At 37.6% G+C, this 22,898-nt stretch overlaps 1 protein-coding gene across 1 annotated transcript in view; it reads left to right on the top strand.

The window, feature by feature from the left end:
- Positions 1–2,265: 2,265 nt before the first annotated feature.
- COLEC10 (collectin subfamily member 10) overlaps positions 2,266–22,898 on the top strand; it is a 34,845-nt gene continuing 14,212 nt past the window's right edge. Inside the window, exon 1 of the mRNA XM_045560442.1 lies at positions 2,266–2,576. Coding sequence (XP_045416398.1) covers positions 2,429–2,576 — 148 coding nt within the window. The 5' untranslated portion in view covers positions 2,266–2,428. The remainder of the gene's footprint in view (positions 2,577–22,898) is intronic.

The raw sequence follows: 22,898 nt of genomic DNA, 5'->3' as shown, positions 1-22,898 counted from the left end.
GCGCATGTATAGTAGAGACATTCATTGGGTGTCAAGCAGATGGGGGGGAGGGAATGGGTACACACACACCTAATGGGTGCAGTGCGCACTGTCTGGGGGATGGACACGCTTGAAGCTCTGACTCAGGTGGGGCAAAGGCAATATATGAAACCTAAACATTTGTACCCCTGTAATATGCTGAAATAAAAAAATAAAATATGTGATGAATACACTGTAGCAACTTAAATTTTGATGTAATATTTTACACAGTTGATATAGTAAGATATTTATATGAATTATTGAGTAAAAACAAAAAGAGGCTGGAAAGAGGAGAAATAGAATGTGCCAAGGAAAAATACTAAGGACTATCATTTGCTTCAGATTGTACTCAGTGAATTTCTATGTATAAATGTAATGATTCTATTTTCATTGCATGCCAGGGAACACTTGAAAAGAAGGAAAAGAAGTGAAATAGATTTAAAATAGTCTAAACAATTTAAAGAGCACCAATTTTCAAAGAACCATAGAATTCAGAAAGAACATTGAATATCTAGTCCAAACTTACTTTATCTCCCTTGTGGCAATTGAAGTTGAGTGATTTGCTCTATGTCACATATCTGGCTATGACAAATGTGAAATTTGAGACTTCTAACATCATTCTATTAATACTCACTATTTCTCTATCACTGATAACCTGACAAATGCATCCGCTTTGGACATTTTAAGCATGCGTGAAAATTAATGTATCCCCAAAGCTTGAAAATATTAACCTCAATGGAAATCAAATAGGATTTTAAAAGCAGGAATTTTTGGAAATAATTTGTATGTGATGTTTTTCTTGTTAACTTTTTCAATGAATGACCTTATGTAAACTGCTTAATTTTTTGAGCCTCAGCTACATTGTTTGCAAAATGAAAGGATTACTATCTAATCCATAGGGCTATTTTGAGGCTTAAAGGAGATAAACTTGAGACTATCCCTCAGCCTGTACATAATGGCTACTCAATCCATGTCAGTTTCTTTCCCTCCCTCTGCCTGTATTGCTTATGAGAAGATCAGTTGAGTACTACTTTACACCTATTGTTATGGGTCAGATTGTGCTCTTCCACCTCAAAATTCACATGCTGAAGTCCTGACCCACAGTTCTTCAGAACAGATTTCTGTTGTTTAAACCACTCAGCTTGTGGCACTTTGTATGGCAGCCTTAGGGAACTAATACATCTGTATTTCTTCTATTGATTGTTACTTATAATGGCATCTCTTAGGGCTAATTCTTTAGCAATCAGTTCTTATCAATATTTGTAAGCTCCTTCTTTTTCAACTTCAAGGAAAATACATCCAAAATCCCTTTCACTCAAGTCTTAACATGCTTTTTCAAGAATGAAGAAGGTTAAGGAGCCTCTCCAATGTACGAGATTCTGGTTCTAGTCTTTCAATATCTTACTAAGCCTGGGCTATTCATACAAATTATGTGTTGGTGGAAGAAATAGATGATAGATAGACAGATAGATAGATAGATAGATTTCAATCTCTATATCAGATCTATACAATCTATATCTAAATATATTCTGCTTTTGAAGGATCATAATACCACAAGCTTGTTCCCACCATTTATCAAAACCTTGCTAAAAACACCATTTTAATAAAATTGTTATGACATACTCTCTTATACAATTCTATTTACCATAATTTGACAATCGTTAATTTATTGTTAAGCAATTGATGCCTCACCCCTTTTTGTCACATCTCTTCAAATAAAGCCTTGCCCACATTTTAGAATATCCCCCTGAGAGAGTGTACCAGACAGGCAATTACTAGGCCAAAGGTTATAAACATTTTTAATATTCTTCATACCTATTGCCAAATTGTTCTGCAGAAAAGCTTGTTATTCTTTCGTTCCGGGTATAATCACAAGGCCCATTCATGGTAGCAAGATAAGGAAATAAGGCCATGGAGAGCACTGGAAGCATTAGTGTTCAACTGGCACAAGCAGATAACGAATATCACCTTACAGAAAATCTCAAAGCCATGCACAGTGTTTGCATAACAGTGGCTAACTGAAGACCTCTCTGGTTCACAACCTTTCTGAAACTCAGCGTTTAAATGCAATATAGCCTATTAGATTGTCAGGTCAATTACTGAGCAGAAGGCCTCTCTCTCCTCTTTGCTCTCGGGGATGTTTCTACTGACCTGGACACTTGAGTGCTTAGTTCAGAGATAATTTTCAATAAACTGTTGTCACTAGAAAATAAACAGACTGGACAATGTATGGCCTGTGTGGAATACTGAGAAAATAAACAATCTAGGATATGCTTCGTTCTTGTCTTTGTAGGCCTTTTTGGAATGTGTACTCTTGGCTACTTCCCTTTCTTCCCCAAAGCAGGAGGTTTTATTTAAAATAAAGCTGTTTATTTGCTTCTGGGAGACTCTTTTCTAAGGAACCACAGCAATGAAGGGCTTTGGAGCCCTGCTTCGAAGAAACCAATTTATCCTCCTGGTACTATTTCTTTTGCAAATTCAGAGTCTAGGTTTGGACATCGACAGTCGTTCTACCCCTGAAGTCTGTGCCACACACACCATTTCACCGGGACCCAAAGGTGAGGAAAGAAACTAAAATTTTCATATATAATAAATATGATCTCTTTCCACATCTCTCAAGTTTACCCTGGGTTTCAATGGCTTTCTTTTCTCTCCTCCCTAGCGTCCTCCCACTTTCCTTCTATTTTGGAAACTCAAAAGGATTTTCCAAATCTAGTCTGTTACTTATTTAAAGCTTTCCCTTGATGTTAGGTAAGAGAACGCTGGGAGGGGGAGACGCAGGGTGGGAATCTGGCGGAATGCCAGGGCAGGGGGAAACTCCCTCCACCGTTCTGCTCCAGGGGAAGACACACGATCTAGGCATGGTCTTCGGGAATCCTTTCTCCAAAAGCATCTCTATTCTTGGGCTGTTTTTATTCCACTCCTGTCTCATACTGAGCCTGGTAAAGTTATTTCGGCAAAAGGTTAAAGTAAAAATTATGTATTAGTTAGTAATATAGAAATTATATATATAATTAAAATTTGTGTATTTCATAAATTAATGGGATCCTGGGTGCCAGTGTAGAGGATGGGAAATATTTTGTCAAGGATTCAAAGTAATATATAATGAACATTGCTTTATTTAAAAGTGGAATCTTTGGGGCCAAGTGCCTTCAGCTGAAGAATGATAGAATATTGCAAAATTTTTTTCAAGTAGAGCCAAGATCCAAATATGCTTTAAGGAACTAGTTGATAAAAAAAAAAAAAATCTGTTTTCCTGGTTTCTGTTCTCACCCTTTTGTTCTGAAAGTGGTCACTGCACTGCAGATTGGTGCTACCTTATTAGTAATTCATGCTATGTTTCCCCAGGCTATAGGATGGAAGAATTGCAGCTGCTTAAAATTTTAAGTAGAAAAAGAGAGTCTTTCCCCCACCCCCCCAAAATCAGAAATGCATTGCCCTATGCTTGTCAGTTATTTAAATGTGTATTGCTTAAAGTGCATTTTTCTTAATCAGTGAATTAATTTTCCTCTAAGATTGCAATCCAAGGTTTAACCTTTGATACAGTAAAATAAATGCTGGGAGGAACAATGAGACCTTAGAGCTTCCAAATAATTTCTTGGGTGAATAAATGAATAATGTGAGGGCAAATGTTCAGAAAAGAAAGTTTCAATTAGAAATAAAGTATTTACTTAAAACCATTACTGGACTTTCCATAGAGTGTAGAAAACTTTGTATTATTCCTGGGGTGTCATAGAAGGTGCTGAAAATTAAAGCAATGGGAGAATCCATTTGACAATAGCACTGTTAAACAATTTTCCTTGCAGAGAAACTGCAACTTTAAAACTGGAAAAATGGACAGAGTGATGTTACAATAATGTCTAAAATATAATGCATTCCAACTCAACAATTTCATTTATTCCAATTCAGCCAACATACATTGAATACCTGTTAAGTTCCAAGCACTATTTTAGGCACAAGAGTTACATTGAATAATATACATTAGTGTTAGAAGTAAGGGAGAGATAAATGGTTTAGGAGGGGAAACCAAGGGCCAAGGAGATTTTCTGAGAAGGGAATTAACTGAATTGGGCCTTAGGTATGATTCTTTTAGGCAGCTGAGGAAGGAGCGCATTCCAGGGAGTGGGTAGAGCTTATCAGAAAAAAGAAGAGAAAATGTGTAGAATGTGCTTGGTAAAGAATCCCATTAATTCTCGCTTTTGAGAGTTTACAAAGAATAGATAAAAATCCTAAATCTTTCCAAGAAAAAGGCAAGGAATATACTTGTAAACATTTTTTAAACCACTTACCTTAATTTTATCACTTGAATCCATATGCAATTAATATTTGTTGAAAAACAGGTTATTACCACAAGTCTTCCTACCCTTTTTTGTGCCTAATGCAGACTTCCCCCTTCCTATTAGAAACTCTAAGATTTCAAACAGTGGAAACCTCTTTAACTTTCTTTCTGAGCATGTTTAGACATTATGAGATGATTACAAACCAGAGTGTGGCAGAATGAAGAAGTACATGTTCCTTGGGAGAGGGACTTGGGAAAAAGTGCTCTAGAACAATGAGTTCTAGAACTAAGTCTGTTATGGACTCAGGTGTGATTTCCTCTTTCCCCAGAGCCTGGAAACTATGTATCAAGTGGACTCTAAGTTTTCTTCTTAGTAAAAAGATTCTATGTTTATGGAAGGTACTGAACACCTGCTAAATTCCAAGCATCATGTTAGATGCTAAGGGTTTGAAGCTAAGATGAGAAACCTGTCCTAGGTCTTGTATCTACGTATCAAGCTTGGTATTAGACTCTAAACTCGTGAGGTCGGTGCCTAGTTAACTTGTTCGTTTCTTTGCAAATTGCCTACACATGCAAATGAACACACTCTTCACTGCCTTTCCTCTGCTCTAAGCACTATGTTAGATGTTGTAAATACAAGACATGGCATCTTCTCTCAAGATACAAAGTGCCATTTACTCTACCTCAATCCTTCTGTGACAACCCCATCCCACCCCCAAACAAGGCAGATTTGTTTATTTAGCTCTACAAAATGAAAAAAAAAGGCTAAGTAAACATTTTAAAGGACTGGTTTAATGCTTTTGTTCAATTATATTTTTTTTCCTAAGATCAAGCTGGCCTGTATTTTTCTCTGTGGCTGTTCATCTCATTACCATATTTACTAGCACTGTAGCTAGTGCTCAGAAATTTCTAGATACTCTGGGAAACACAGACAATAAAAGGGCTTTGCTCTAAATTCATTTGGGAGATGGAAACTAAATAAATTATTTTGAATTGTAGGTGAAAAACCAATAATGCTAACTAATCATAGAATGTATTGACCAATATGCAGACATTACTTCCCAAGCATGGCTTAGTGGAAAGACAGCAGAGCCAATCTGTTTATCTTCAGCATGTTATTATGTCTATTCTGCTTCAGCTTCTTGATTTGCAAAATGTGCCTTCATTAGAGACCTGTTTTAAGAATAATATGAGATGCCAGGCATGGTGGCTCATGCCTGTAATCCTAGCACACTGGGAGGCCGAGGAGGGCGGATTGTCTGAGCTCAGGAGTTTAAGACCAGCCTGAGCAAGAGAGAGAGAGATATCTCGTCTCTACTAAAAAAAATAGAAAGAATTAGCTGGACAACTAAAATATATAGAAAAAAATTAGCCAGGCATGGTATTCCATGCTTGTAGTCCCAGCTACTTGGGAGGCTGAGGCAATAGGATTGCTTGAGCCCAGGAGTTTGAGGTTGCTGTAAGCTAGGCTGATGCCACGGCACTTAGTCCGGGCAACAGAGCGAGACTCTGTCTCCAAAAAAAAAAAAAAAAAAAAAAAAAGGAGAAGAATATGAGATAATCAGTGTCAGCTTTAAGCTGTGTAGACATCATAGATATTTAACAAATTCTATTTTATCTTTCTCTTCTTATCTACCTAAGTCTAAGTTATGGAAACTTTGTGGATGCAATCCATCATTATTTTTCTTTCTATGCCTTAAATTTATTGTTTTATGATGCTTAGTAGGAAAATATCCTCTCTCTCTCTCTCTCTCTGTCTCTCCTCCCTCTCCCACTCCCCCACCAATCTTGGGTGTTTCTTTAAACACTTTATGTGAAATTCTGACCTCTAGTGGTTTTACTTGAAAACAACAATGACAAAATATGTACAACTATTATGTATCTATAAAAATTAAAAAGAAAAATAAAGAAAGAAATGAACACAGAGAAAGTCCGAAAAAAGAGATTTTAACAATAAATGTTAAAAAAAATTTAAAAACCAATAAGAAATACCTGGACGATGTTTTACAATTTTCAAGAAACTTTAAAATGCATTGTCTCATTTAATTCCCACAATTTATCTGTGTGGTAGCAATTTCTTTAAACTTAGCCCTAAGGTGACAATCCCAGTGAGGCCAAGGAGAGTGCCTGAGGTCTTTCAGCAGGTGGTGACATGCAACTTGAACTTCATCCCAGCCCTTCTGGCTCCAGGTCCAGTGTCATTTCGTGACATCCACTAGCTTACACTCCTTATACGTCAGGTTTGAAAACACAGTCCATCAGACGCTTTTTGGTGATAAAAAATGCATAGGAAGATGCCTAAGAACATGACATTGCTCAATGTCACAGCTTAACATTGTGTTAGGTACTAAAATATGCTGCAAGTGACAGCACATCTCCTCTTTGATAAGTGACTCCATTAATACATTAATTTGTTTGGAAATTAATGCTATTTCACCCTATTGCTTACTTTGGCTTTCGTTAGCTTTTTAGTAGGGGCTCTTTTCTTTCAGTGACATTTTTTGGGTGTGTGGCCTACAAGGCCCTTTTCAATCTGGCCTCCCCTACTTCTCTACACCATTTCAAGGTGCTTTTCCACTAGTAGTTTTCTCTGGATTTTCTATTCTTGTCTCTCTTTCCTGACTCAGGCTCTTGGCTCTTTCTGTTCCCTCTGCCTGGTCCAGTCTTACTCTAGATCTCCCCAAGGACAGTTCCTTCTCCTTACTGAGGTCTTAGCTCGGATGCCGTTTGTGTGTCAAGGCCCCACCTAATTACCCTGTACTTTCTGCCATAGCTCCCAAGACATTTTACTATTTTCACAGAACTCACTGCTAAATAAAAATCTCATATATATTTATACATATATAGTCACTCCAAGCATGCAAGCTTCGTGAATATACAGGAATATATATCCATCCACCTTGCTGAGTGTGTTTTTCTAAGCCTAGAAGAGTCCCTGACACATAGTGGGTGCTCGATATAAATAGCTTCGATTAAATAAATTAACCCAAATTTTCCAGTAACCACCCCACCCCAACATTTTAGCCTGTGGCCTTGATCTGTTAACACACCTCCTTTAAAACATCCTCTAAGTATGTCTTGCAGTTCCTAAAAAGTGTTGTACATGTTCCCAAAAAAAGAACTGCTCTGGGGGCCACTGTCATTGTGCCCCTTCTCCAATGGACAAAGAAACTCCTGGCCAGTGGCCACTGCTTTTCTCCTAATTACGACAGTGCCACTGCTTCGCAGGTGCCCCGTCTCACCCAGCCTGGCCACTAACTCCCTGCCACCTCATTCAGTAAGGAAGGCTTTCCGCTGCTTCTGATAACAGTGCGACTCCTACAGGTAACCATCATGACTCCTCCATGCATGTGGTCTGTGATGAAATCATAAGGCAGAGAAAGGTTCTCTCCCTTTTAGCATGACTCTAACGACAGCACCCATCAGATAGCAGGAGCAGGGTTGCTAACACACATTCAATAGTTGCCATTCCCCAGACATTGTGTGAGCACTTTATAACCAAATTTGAATTAAATTATAACAATGGACTTTGAGAAAGAAAACATTATAATTCCCATTAGACAGATGAAGAAACTGAGGTACGTAAGTCAGTAGCCCAAGGCCATAAAGCTGGGATGGGCAGGTTGGAAGTCAATTCAGTTCTGGTTGGACTCTGTACTCCAATCAACCTGCTAAACTCTCTAATCAGCTGGAGGAGCCCCTAAGCAGTGTTGGCTGTACCACAGTTTTTTATGGGGCCAGATGAAATAGCTATTTCAGTCTTTGCCTAAAGCTCTCAATGGTCCCCATGGAACTTTACATGATAGACAAGGGCACACATCTCAGTGTCAGACAACATGAGCTGTGCACAGTGACCCCTCCTCTTTGGTAAGACAGACTACGTCATGAGGGAAGCCTTGGAGAGCTCACCCCTATCCTCTGGGATAATTTCTTTCTTAGCAAACCTCTTATCCGCTGGAAAACGGACTTCTATTTGGGCATACTCTATTTTACTGAACACGGCTCTGAGTCTCAGCAGTTGACACAACTTGAGTTATTTCCCAAGATACTTCTCAGCCACCAACATAAACAAGCTTTTTGATGACTTCTCCAAACGGATGGCCACTTATGCTCAGGAATATCTGCATCTCTTTCACATTCAAATCGGAAGTCTTACTACCTGTCAGGTCACTCTTGGAGATAATTTGGTTTAACCCCAGTCATTTTTACTTTTGTGAAAACTGAGGCCCAGAAAGGTAAAATAACTTGTCCTGGGTCACACAGCTGCCACTTGTTAGCAGCGCTAGAACTAGAACTCAGATTCCAGATTTCTGGATTGGTCATCGTTCTATTCCACCATGTTACGTCATTGCCCCTCACCTTGTGTCATTCTCATTAAGCACAGAATAGTCCTTCCATTTTATAAATTAACGTTAGAAAAGGAGTTCAGTGAGGTCATTTGATTATATATTAATCACTAGTAGGGACCATTATAATAGGCACTTGCAGGTTGATATTTCCATGGGCTTTGGAGATGACATGTATGATTTTGAACTTGAGCTCTGCCACTTACCTAGCTATGTGACCTTAAGCCGCAAGGTCCTTATCTTTAAAATGGAGTTCATATTGCCCATCTCAAACTCTTATTTTGAAAATTAAAACACAATTAGCATATAGCTTAGGTATCATTCTTTCTTTCATTAGCTTCCATTGCTGTTACTAGTCACGATAAGCTTTCTCTCTCCCCACCTCCCTAAAGAAAGGCTCATAGACTGTTAAGTGGGCTCTCCAAATAGAAGTCTACCAGGGAAAGCCCACCCCTGCTATTTCCTGCAATTTATTGCCTATTTTCAGTCCCACTCCAAAGTCAACTTTTATTCATCAAGATCTCACAAACTTGAGTTTCTCTTCACTCATATTGCCTCCTTTCTGCAGTTCTCCAGTGGAACCTGGTGTTCCTTATTAGTAAAATAGAAATAATAACAAAGTAAATACCTCCAGGGTTATAATAGGGATGAAATGAGTTAGGACCACAACTAAGCCTTAGTTTTCTCACAGTAACGTGGGATGATAATAGTGTGGCTGCTTCATAGGGTTGTCTTGAGGAAAAATTAGTTAAGCCACATAATGCACTTAGTACAATTGACACAGTCTCAGAGACTGTAAATATGAGCAAACCATAGGTCAGCAAAACCCAAGGGAGAGTGAGACTGCTTTCTGGTTTTTCTTTCGTTTTTTGTCCTTTTTCTTCCTTTCAGAATCATTTCCCTTTAGCTACTTGTCTGTGCCCTAGACAGGCTGCTCTGTGGCCTTAGGTCATTGATGATATAGGCCAGGCACAAATTATCTGCCTCTTACTTTTCTTATTTATGTTTATGAAATTCTACTTGTAGAAATTTGGTAACTCTGTTAGAATGCTTTGATTAGGCTTCCCCATATCTTTTTATGATATTCAACACATAACCAACCGATTTGTCATTTTTTACATCACATTTGATTTGTAATATCCTATAATTTTATAAAATTCTTTAAATTATATTTTATAACTTTCTCTGCTCTTTTATAAAAGATTGCAAATATGCACAGTATAAATCTGACACTCAGAGACTCAAGTAAAGTAGTATCTAAATAATTCAATTTTTTTTTCAAATTATTTATTGTGATTATTCTTGATTTGAAAACTCTGGAAGCATCATTTTAGGTCTCTCGTGACCACTTGGTGATGCTTGTACCTGTTAAACAAATTATATGAACATAAGTCTTTAGCATTTATAAAGGGTTCACCCATTAATTCATTTTCATTCCACTGACATAATAAGGATCATTACGTCTATTTCAATGAGAAGGAATTTATAGCACACAGGTCTTGTATGTGATTTGACTGCACAGCTGTAAGTAAGTATTCTGAAGAGAAATCCTATGCCCATTCTCCCTCCCTAACTATGAAGAAGGAAACCCTAATCAATTCAGTGTGATAAGAGGAGCTGAGATCCATTAAATGAGCTAACATCATCTCAGGAAAAGTCAGTCATATCTTCATAAGATAGGTTGGAGTCCTGAAGATACAAAACTCTTTGAAGAGATGCCTCTTATTGTTCCCTGCATTCAAGAAATTCTAGATTTTGAGGGTCATTTATTTGATGCTACCCAGGGATGAGTAAATGTGCACAATATTCCAGTATTTGGTATAGTCAAAAATAGTTTCAGTTGTGTTGTTCTGCCTGGCCTGAGATGAACCAGTATTTAGAAAAATATTTTGCCATTCAGAGCCAAAATCTGCAACAAAGTTTTCTCTCTCTCATCAGACCACATACTGGGTGACCAAATGACAGGACAACCAAAAGGACGGGGCCCATATGTCCAAGGGAAGTTGGGAGACGCAGTGTGACAATATGCTCCAGACCCAAGTGAAAGTTCCCAGAGAAACAGGGAGACTTTGATACACCACAAACAAGAGTCTATGGAACCAATTTATTAGATTCACCCAAGCACTACTCTCATTGCTTGAAGAGGAAGGCTGAACAATGCCACCAATGATTTTGAGTCAAAGACAGTGCTAGTCAATAGACACAGACCAAATCACTGAAATAAAGCTCACTTAGAGAGTAGACAGGCAAGGGATATGACCTGCTTTCCCTGATTATAATACACTGAAGATGACTTTTTATTTTTTTAATTAAAATACACTCAAAATTTTGATTAACCTGTGTACAGGATGTGTTTTCCTTATCTCCCTGTGATCAGGGGAGACAATCCCAATGTTATTCTAATGTGACCAATGCAAAATTTTCTCCTGATACCTCTTCCTGATTCTCTAATATTTTAACTGTCTAAAATATCCAGCACTCAAATCTGCTAAGATGTCCTTGCCTCTGCCTACAAGCCTTTGTTAATGGGAACATAATTTCCCAAAATGCATCATATCACTGCCGGGTTTTCCTATATACTTTCTTGTCTTACTTTTAGGAATATAGAAATATGAGTGGGGAGTGAGGGATTAGGGCACAGTATTCTGTCATATCAAAAAAACATCCCCAAAGCAACAAAGTTATTAACTCAATCTTCTGGTTAGTAGAGATCCTGAGTCCTGGAGCAGGGATATCCAGTGGAGGAGGAACTAAGTGCTATCCTACGTCCTTTTAGGTGTGTAGTATTAATCTTTTAATAAGGGAGAACATAGAATTATTTTCTCTATTTTAGCTTCAATGGCTTCAACATAAAGAAAAACTGATTATACTTGTCTGATAACCTAATTTTCAATGTATGTTGATTTTTCTTTTTTTTTTCTCTTCAGTTTTCATAGTTATTTTGCAGAAGTTCTGAGATAGTTTGTATGTTATCCAGCCAACCAAATGATAGTTTAATCCAAGAAACAAGTGGAAGTCTTTGAGTAGAATGACATTATTAGGTTTGACTTGTTTTTCAAGCAGATAAATCTTTTGTCAGGGTTGAAGATAGACTGAAGGATGTGAGAAGATGTTGGTGGGACATAAATTAAAATCTAGAGATGAATTAGGGCTGTTGGTATAGAGAGAAGGTGTTGCATTAAAGAGGCACTTCAGAAGCAAAATTGATATATTATTATATGTAATATAATGAGTTCTAGACTGTATTTGAGCTGCTTACAGACATCCAAATGGAAAAGTCTAATAAATAGTTGGAAATAGGTATCATAAATACTTATTAGGCATTATTTTTCTAGAAAAGCAAATCCCATGACCTATAGCCTTGACTTACAGCTTTTATATTTTGTCTCATTTAGTGATAGGCATCAAAAAAGATATTGCCATTTTTCCAGATATGTGGTATGTCCATAGACTGGGATGTTAGTATATACACTAGCACAGTCATTACTTACATTTGGTAACAATACTGCTCTTAATTTAAATTTGTTTCTTCCCCACTTTGTATCGAAAGAAATTTTATACAGAATATAGTATGTTATATCTATAGAGTGCTGTAAACCTTTCAATGCCAGAAGCACAAATCTTCCCTGGAAGTAAAAACATTTGTCAATTAGGATGTGCAAGTCTACATGCAAAGGCATGAACTAAAAGAGGCTTCCTTTCCCTTTGTTCTCTTCTTTGTAAGTCTCTAATTTCTAATGGCTAGAAGTTCTGCCTGGCCACTGGGATGATACTAGCACAATGTGATATTTTTGGAGTCCACACTACATTCCAGGCACCATTCTGAGCCCCGCCAGTGCATGATCACACTTACTGCTCACAACAGCCCTGTGAGGGAGGCATTTCAATATTCTGACTTACTGATGAGCAAAACTGAGGTTTAAGTGTTTAAGTGAGTTGCTGAAGTCCCACAAACTGTGAGTAATGGAGCCAGGACTTGAACTAAGCACTTTGATCCCTGATCCCATGTTCTGAACAACTGCACTGCATTGCAGAAGCATGCCGCTTATTCCAGGATTGATGGGATTTCTTTGTTTTTGTTTCTATGGACTTGGCTGAGAATGCATTTTAATAATAAATGATATGTGAAGGCAGAAGAAAACCCGCCTAACAAACCTTAATGTTGCATTTTTCATTAAGTGCAATGTTAGTCTCCCCACTGCCAACCCTTACTCAGACATGCAGTGACTGCAAAAGACTGCAGGCTCCAAGTAGTAATTCTTTTTAAGCCATATAATTCTAAAAACAAAGAGTAGGTGCTTTGTAATTCGAATAGGAGAGATGGTAGGATTCTTGAAATCCTTAGTTTTCTTTGCTAGGTTGTACAAGAACTGGCTGAAGGGGAAATGAAGTTCATGGGTCCCTGGAATTGATGGGGCACAATTCAGGGGTGGATTGGGATCCTGGTCACACACATCAATGACCTGACTAGTAAGCACTCAGTAAATATTAGCTATTATCATTATTAACATTGACATTATTATTTGATAAATTAATTTCCTTACATAATATATTTCCTTGCATTTGTTTAGCATGTTAATACTGAAAAAGCACTTTCATTCTATTTCCCTATTTGATTTTTTATCTTGTCATTTACGTACAGAGCAATATAGATGAGTAAAAGCCAAGTTTCCTGACTCCTATGTCACTGATCTTTCCAAAGGCTCACCATGTTGGATGCCAACAAAACACTGCAATTTCCCTTTAATAACTTACTCATTTTTTAAGACTGTGTTAAGTGTCTTCCCCCATTCCACCAAACTGTTAGGCATGGATTATGTCTTTTCCAAGATGATGCTATATCCCTAGGATCCAACACAGCTTTGTAGCTAGTAGAAATGCAATAAATATTTGCTTGATGAGTGAATAAATGAGCAAATTACGAGTCTTTGAACAATACTTGAGAGCAAAATGCAGAATATCTGCTCTTATCACAATGAACTTAACTCTAATTAAATAGTTGACATTAATACAAACAGTTAAATAACAATGCATTATTTAAATAATACTGCAAGGTAGCAATAAGAAAGTAGTAACAAGGAACCAGATAGTAAATGACCAAGGAATAATTTTATCAATAAATTCAGAGAAATTAGAATGTAACTTGAGAGAAGATCATGAGTAGGATTTATAAAGGAAGAAAGAGCCACAGTTCCTTTTACATTATGTATTATTTAATTTTTAAATTGCAAGAGTATTTCATGCTTGTTATAACATGTAACAGTGTAAAGATGTACAAAATGGAGGTATATAAGAAAAAGCTAATGGTCTCTTTTTTCCCTGTCATACTTCTCTTTCTGGTCCCACTTATCCCATGTAACCATCATTAACAGCTTGGTATTAACACTTTTCTCTAAATTTATTTTATTCATTCCTTCTTCTAAATGGTATTATACATATACAGATATATTATTCATTTTATGGGTGGAGACATTCTATGCATATGTAACATGGAGCTCACTCTATATCCAGAAAGCTTTTGCTAACTCATTATTTTTAGTATCAGCATAATATTGTATTCTAATATAATTTTAATCATTATAATGTAACTTTAATCATTGTATTTTTAATCAGTTCCATCATGATATATTTTCAGATTGCTTATAGTTTTTGTTTCTATCACTATAAACATTCTTATATATACATTTGTTCTTACAATCATTCCTATAAGTTCCTTAAGGTAAGTTAGGGTATATGTGCTCTTTATTTAATCATTATTGACAAATTATTTTCCAGAAATGTTGTAGCAATTTACATTGCCAAGAGCAATGAAGGAGAACATTTAGCTCTCTCCATTTATAGCATCTGCAGATGCAAATATGATGGTGAAATATGATGTAGACATTTACATGTATATATTCTCTGACTAATAGTCTGAGCATTTTCATCTATTATTCATTATTTAAATTTTTAGACCATCTTTTATTTGTTGTTTTCTTTTGTTTGCAAAGCCATTTGCAAAAGCTCTTTACATATTAAGAAGATTAATCAATTTTTATATCTTACTGTTCAATTTTTTTCCCTTGTCTGTCATTTACTTGTTTATAAAGTTTGTATATTTATATGGTATCTTTTACCATACAAAAACTTTCTGTTTCTCATGTGGTCATATATGTCTATCTTTTCATTTATGACTTTTGGATTCTTCTCTAAGCAGACAAATTTCAAATGGAAAGGAGAACTTGTGCCTTTCAATGGAGGCAGGAACTGAAAGACATTTTGATGAATTATGAATAAACAGGTTGGACATGAATAGAAGGTTATATAGGTCAATGTCAGAAAATAATGTGGGAAAGTTCCATTGATGTCAGTCTGTAAAAGTCCACCTACTAATCAGTTTGGACTTGATTTATAAACACAAAAGAATTGTTGAAACATTTTAAATGGGGCAGTAGCATGATGAAAACATGATTTTATAAAGAGTAATTTGCCAGATGGTTTAAAAAAGTGGTTCAGATGCAATAAAACAAATAATCCAAGAACTATTTATTGAACAGACACCATTCTAGGCACCTCAGATACATCAATGAATAAAACACCACGAAGACCATTTATGAATCACCTATAAGGAGCAGAGTTACAGCATAAGGACAGGAAGAGGTGGAATACACAGGGATGGGAGGAAATATAAAAAATTAATGTGAGAAAAATTAAGAATCAAGATGAGAGTGAGGAAGGGAGAACAATCAAAGCTGATTTTGGTACTGAGCTTGGGAAATTAGAGCACACAGTAATATTGAGAGACAAAGGTAAATTAGAAGAGGAATCAAAAACATGGGGTGTTGGGCAGCAGCAGAGACAGTGGTGTGTGTTTGCCTGGGCTGCCTTACTAGATCAGAGGGCTCCACCACAGACCCCTCAGCAGGCTGAGTCAATTCATTAATCAGCCATTACCGAGAAAGACATTTCAATCAATTACAAATTCATTTGAGTGCATTGTCATTAGGCTCACATTTATCTATCTTGTCTTTAAGGATGTTACTCCTTTTATTTTGAAAACATGTATTGAGCAAACGCCTACCTACTGCATGTCAGACTCTGTGCCAAGTGCTGGGAATACAAAGGAAACAATATGTCATCCCAGACCGGTCTCATCAACCAAGACACAATGTGGTAGGATGCTGTAAGGTTGAGGGGATTATCCTTCGGGGAGTGAGTTTAATTCTGACTGTTGAAGAGGGAGACGGAGGCAGGAAAGTCTGTACTGAGAAGACTCCTTGGTAGAGGAGGTGACATATGAGTGGGACCTGTAAGGGATGCAGAGTTCAACAGAAGACAAAATCCATAAGAACTTTTAGTGGCGAGGACATTTTAGCACAAGCTTGCCCTAATATAATGACAAATTTGTATTTTAGCTGATTTTCTTTGCACTTACCTTGAGATATAAATTTATTCTGGTGGAGCCTCAGTCTAAGAGATCCCATCTACTTTTTCCTGACAAAGAATAGGAGAGAGTTTGGGGAGTAGACAAGTAGAGTTAGGTGTTTCCTCCTTTGTGCTCCTATAACAGTGACCCTTTGAGCATTTTATCACAGTAATTTTCTTCTTTCCTGTCCGTCTTTCCCTGAGGCTTTGACTTCCTCCTGAGAAGGGACCTTATTTTCTCAATCACCCTGATCACTGTCTAGTAGTTTTATTAGTAAGGAAACTTGTGTTTGCAAGTGAAAGAAACCAGGACAAACCAAACTTTCACTGGTTAATCAAGAAAACGGGAGAGAAGGGGAATTAATAGACGCAAGTAACAGGAAGGGATTCAAGCTGAGTTAGATGCAGGGGCTCCAGAGATGTGTTCTGGACAGTCTGCACACCTCCATTCTGCTTTCCTCTATATTAACTTCATTGTAAAGCAAGTTCTCTCTCCATGGTGTCAAAATAGATTCAGATACTTTAATGATGGTCTTACCTCTCTGAGATCCCTGCAGAAAGAACAAGTCTCCAGTTTTTGAAAGTTCTAGCTAAAAATCCTCAAATTGAGACTTATGGGCTCTTGTTGGGTTACATGTCAATTGCTGAACCAATTACTGTGGATAAGGTCTAAACCATATGAATTGAGACTGAATGAGTATGATTTCCTATTAAAAAAAAATTGTGGAGCTATTACCAGAAGCATAAAGAGTGGATACCCCCTGCAAAAAAAAAAAAAAATGAAAGAAAAAAAGATGCTCACTGTATATGGAATATTTATGGATCAGTGAGAGCACACACAATGCAAAGAGCTCTCTGATGAATTTTCCCATCCATAGTCTCATTTAAACTCCAAGTAACTTCATAAGAAAAGGGTCATTATCCCTATTTTCCAGGATAGGAAATTAAAGCAGGGAGGTTAATTATTTAGTATAAGATTTAATTTAAGTTTAAATAATTTATTAAATAGTTTGACAAATTATTTAATATAATTATTAATATTCAATTATTTATTAAATTCAATTATCTATTATATTAAAATGTAAGTATAAATTATTTAGTATAAGATTAAAGAGGTGTTATGTGGCAAATTCAGAATTTGAGCCTAAGTCTGTGTGATTATGAAATTCTTGTTCTGCCCATTGTCCCAAGCTTTCAGAAGTAACTTGAATGAGTGTTCTGTCTGCTAATAGTCATGTGGCTCCTGAAGGTAGAGTCCCTTGGCAGATTGTGTCTTTGTAAAGAGTTGCTATCTTTCATACAAGATTCTCCCTGAGACAGCTTTTCTTCTAAAAGGCATGTAGTTTCCTATGGACTAAGATGTAGTTGGTTCTTTTGAAACCATATCCCTATTGTAAGTCCAGAATAAACAATAGTTTTTAACTCTTTAAATGTTAAACTCTTTAAACATTTTCTCCCTAGGAACAGTGTTAATTGTTTTACATGAATGATCTTATTTCATGCACATTCATCATAACCGCAAGACAGTTTTAGGGTAGAATCTCAGAAAGATCTCTTAAAAAATCTTTGCTTCACTGCCACGTAAATATTTTTTTTATTCTATTCCTGAGGAGCATACTGTTGTTTATTGCTCTTGAGGAAGGTTGGCCAAAATCTGGGCCTCCCTCTTCCACACATAGGTTGCCTCACAGCAATGAAGATAGCAAACCTGTAATGTCTACAAATCATTCTTCATTTAGAATTCGTGCTGACTTGCTCCTTTTACTTTTATTAAAAGAAATACAAAAAATCTTTCCTTCTGTGTCTCAGATGAGGGAAAAGAGGTGTGAGAAGAAATGTCACTATGGGTCCATAATCTCTCTAAAGAGTCTGCCAACGCTACCTCTGGGGATAGCATACTATGCTTATGAAGGCCTGGTTTTAAATTACACATCACTTTCTTCTGTTGTCTCCCACTAACCAAGTTCTCATTGCCAGTTCTAGGGCATAGGACCACTTAGACAATGGAAAGAGTCTCACCTTCAGGCAATGGCAGAAGCAGAACAGGAAATACTGGGCATTACGTGGCACTTCATTTGACAGGGGATAAAGGGAACAATTTGATTGGTTTCTTCCTCTTCTTGCAATTTCCATTGCAAAGCTGTTAAAGTGAATCAAAATAGCATGTGTCTCAGAGTGAGCTAACAACCCTCAGTATGGGAGACTCTTGAACAGGTAGTTATTTACAATTACAGGTAGGCAAGAAACTTTGAGAGTGCAGATGTCACGTTTCAGTTCACAAAGCTGCTAAGCAATATAATAAGGACTTCAACTCAGAATACTTGAGATTGGAACCCATGGGATTTATCAATATATCATCCCACCTTTCCATAAACTGCCGCCTTCTATGAATGATCAGTGGAAATTTGTCTTCTTCCAACCACTCTGTGCAAGGCAGCTTCTTGATCTATTGGTAGTTCTTTCAGAAGAGAAAATGGGATTATTTGTCATGATTTGTTTTCAAAGAATTTAGGCTTACTCCTGTGAATTTCTGCTTCTCTTTCTAAGTACTGACTGTCTGTTTTTTTAGTTCATATATAGCACAACAGTACGGGCTCAAGATAAACAAGATAGCAGAACTCTATGAAACTGATTTTAGCAAATACTTGTAGCCCATTAAAAAGTGAGATTAATTTAATGATAATTTTTATATAGCAGACTGTTCTTACCTTTTAGAGTCACTTGCTGAATTATTTAAGGAATATATGTCATGTCAGTAATTTACTTTTTAAAAAAAGAATAGCTGGCCGGGCGTGGTGGCTCATGCCTGTAATCCCAGCACTATGGGAGGCCGAGGCGGGCAGATGGTTTGAGCTCAGGAGTTCCAGACCAGCCTGAGCAAGAGCGAGACCCCATCTCTACTAAAAATAGAAAGAAATGATTTGGACAGCTAAAAATATATATAGAAAAAATTAGCCAGGCATGGTGGCTCATGCCTGTAGTCCCAGCTACTTGGGAGGCTGAGGCAGGAGGATCGCTTGAGCCCAGGAGTTTGAGGTTGCTGTGAGCAAGGCTGATGCCACGGCACTCACTCTAGCCCGGGCAACAGAGTGAGACTCTGTCTCAAAAAAATAAATAAATAAATAAAATAAAAAATAAAAAAATAAAAAAAATAGCAAAAATAAATAGATAAAGCAACTACAACATGCTAATTGGTAAATCCCAGTAATGGATGTATGTGTGTATCTATCTTTAATTGTATAAAAAGTTTCCATAATAAAGAGTAAGAAGACACACTGTCAAGAAAAAGAGTAAATAATGATTGTAGGATGGAGACTGAGGTAGTGAATACAAAGGAATAATCACTTTTGCACTTCCCTTCCATTCTCATTAAAGCAAGAACAGAGGAAGCAGCAAACTAAACACTTTCCCCCCATTGTCTCCCTTAATCCACAGTAATCCTATGAGGTAGGGATTATTTTCTCTTTTTTATGGATGAGGAAACTAAGACTCAGAGAAAGGGAATGACTTGTTTCAGGATACTCTTAACCAAGACAGTGCACTCTTTTGCCATAGGAAGAGCTGCACAGAAGTGACTGAGTTGAAAGAATTCAGGACAGGTGGGGCGGGGTGGGGGGTAGGTGCAGGCACAAGGGCATGATGAAATGGGTGGATGGGGAGAAGGCAAACAGTAGCAGGCCCCATGGAGGCCCGGACATGTCAGTGAAGTGATGAGGTTGTGACGGGGGAAGGAAAAGTCCTCAGGAGGGGTGCATTGTATGATCGTATTAGTATATCTGGCATCTATGAGAGGTCTGGGGATTAATCAGCATGACTATTGAAATTTCCAAGAATGAGGATGCAATTGGCATATATGGAAAGAAGGTATAAGTGGAGGTGGGAAGGATGTATTTAGGCAGGAGCTCTTTCCTGCTTAAAAAAGCACACTGTACCCTCTGTCCCATTCAATTCTAAGACTGATCAGGAGAAAGATTGCTAACTTCCCCCCAGTCTATACAACTACTTCCACAATGGAAAAGGATATCTTCCAGGAAATTTTTTTTTTTAGCATTTTCAAAACCAGCTGTCTAATTTTTAATAGTTACTTCCTTTGAGTACAGGGTACCAACCCAGATTCAAACTAAGATTCCATTTTAAAAGACTTTTTGCTTGTTAGGGAAAAAAATGTCCTATCTAAGAAAATGTGGTCGACTGTGTGCTCTGCTGGAATTCTGCTGGTGGCTTGTGGGGGCGGTCAAAGGAAATCATTTTTGCAAAATTGAAATTGGTTGGTTTCAGTTTATAGATTTTCATTTAATTTCAAATGCAAGTGGTTATTTTTAAATGAAGTAAAGAAGTCTAAATTGTCCTACTAATCCAATAAAATATTGCCAAGAGGATAAAAGCAGACAACTGTGAGCCACGTGGGGGATCCTATCCAAAGCTTGCTTTTATATCTCCCTTCTGTTCTCATTAAAGCATGTCCCAGAGATCAAATGAACCCAGAACCCAAGCTGAAGGCAAAGGCATAAGTTGTTTACTTCCTCTCTGCCAGCAGTCCGCTTGCCACCAGGCTGGGATGCAGTCGCACAGGTCACAAGAATAATAATCCTATTTTCACCCTCCCAGATCTCCATCAGGAGCCACCAGGGAGCAGCAGATGACTAAGTCACTCGCCCGGTTGCTTCCAGTTAGATGCTTGCAAATAAATGGGGAAGCTCACAGGAAGGGAAAGAAGGAGGGGAAACAGTGATGGCGTGGATAATTCACGTCTGTGTGGCCTTTTGACTCACAAAGTGCTTCGCATGCATGCTTGTTTTTGATCCTGCCTTTTAGTGAGCAGGACATGCATCATTAGTCCCATATAAGCAATGCAAATGCCAGAAATGTTAAGACAGGAATTTGTCTCAAATCATACAACTTGTTCAAAACATGGGCTTTGAAGACAAATGCTCTGGTTTGAATCCTGGCTTTATCTCTTACAAGCTGTGTGACGCTGGATGAGTTACTTAGCCTCTCTGTGACCCCATTTCCTCATCTGTAAAATGGAGCTAAGACTAGTATCCATCTCAAAGGTTGCTGTGGAAATCAAATGATAGATTGCATGTCAAGTACTAAGAAGACTTTTGGCACAGAGTACTCAATAAACACTAGTCTTATATTTGTAAGATGTTTTATGGTTCGCACAAAGTATATCCAGTTCAACTACATTTATTAAGCCCCAGGGCCAGCGCTGTGCTAAATTCTAGGGCTGCTACAATAAATCTTATGATCCTAGCCAGCCCTCAGCTGAGAAACGGATGTAAGAGATAAGCAGACATACACCAACACATTCAGTATGAAGTGGTATTTTAAACAACAGAGGTAACTAGAAGGAGAAATTAGCCCAGTCTGGGAGTGTTAGATAGGGAAGGAAAATATCTTTATAACTTTACCTTTATTAAAAACCTCTGGAAAAAAAGGTGTTATTAATATTTTGTCTGTTCTACAAATGAGTATAAAACAGCTCAGAAAAGGTAAAGAGCTTCCCAAGGTGCCTCAGCCAGTGAGTGGCAAAGCCAGGTTTCGATTACGCTAAGCTACCCCAAGGATACATTTCCTGTGAATTAAGTCATTGAGATAATAAGAAAGTTTTTTTTCTTTTTTTCCCCCACTATCTTTCTTGTTTAAAAGGAAACAAAATCTGCCATTCTTTCCACATCTCCCCTTCTCAACCTGAAAAATTTGGCAAAGTACAAATTCTCTAAAATCCGCCATTTGCTAAGAGTCACAGAAAGTTAGGCCAAAAGAAACTACAGTATACTTTTAGAGATCGGGAGGAAAAGCATGCGTGTTGTTTGTTGTCAGGTTCGTCTGTGTGGATGTTCACTGGTCCCATGGGTCCCAGTGTCAAGAATGAGTACTTGTACCAAGTCAAGCCGAAGACAGAGTGATCACAAACACAGAGCGATTTTATACAGTTTGTCACTTAAAACAAAGAAGGAAAGTAGAGAAGAAAGTTACACAAAGTGAAAATACGTTCCAGAGAGTGGAACGGGTCAGTTTCCACTTGTGGAGAAAGATGCCAAAGGCTGATCCCACGCTGCCTTTTATAAGCCCACTAGCTTGCCCCACCTTTCCCTGGCAGGATTGGTTGCCGTTTCCTGCCTTTGGGGGTGATTGACAAGTTGTGGTTATATAACAGATCACATGACAGGTAGGTTATATAATAGTTTTCCTTTCTGTGCATGAGTCTTCCCCAGAATCACTCATAAAGCTCCATCCATGCTATGTTAATTAGATGGTAATGAGCTCTAGATCAGGTAAAGATTACTAGGACCTTTTTACTATGTATATTCCCATCAGGGAACAGTGCCTAATCACAATTTTGTTCCTAGCTACAATTTGGTCCCATTCTCTGCCTTTAACTACTTCCTTGCTACCTGTTTACCTCCACCAGATCTAACATTGTTGAATCCTTGTTCTACCACTAGCAATCTCTATAACAGTAGGTGAGCAACTTAACCACATAGTCTCATTTTCTTTTCCATTCATAGAGAAATAATAGTTTCTATCCCCTAGAATTGCTATGATGACTACATGTCAAGTCCTTTGCCCCTGCTTGGTACACATCATAATTACTCAATACACATTCAATGTTAACCTTAGCTATAAAAATGCCATCTAGTCCACCCACTTCCCCCCTCTGGTCTGACCACAAAAATCATCTGTGCATTCTTTTTAGAAAGTCTTTCCTGAGAAGAATCTATAGCTTCCCTTGTGAAGCATCCCAGTGTTTGACCAATCTCACAATCTGGAAATCCAACTCTTCATACCTTGTTTGTGCTTTCATTCAAAATTTCAACATACTGCTCTCTGGGAAAAGAGAGGGA

This window comes from Lemur catta, chromosome 9, assembly GCF_020740605.2.
Source record: "Lemur catta isolate mLemCat1 chromosome 9, mLemCat1.pri, whole genome shotgun sequence".
Classification (NCBI taxonomy): Eukaryota; Metazoa; Chordata; class Mammalia; order Primates; family Lemuridae; genus Lemur; species Lemur catta.
Note: the sequence above shows the minus strand (reverse complement) of the source record. Positions and strands in the feature narration are given on the sequence as shown.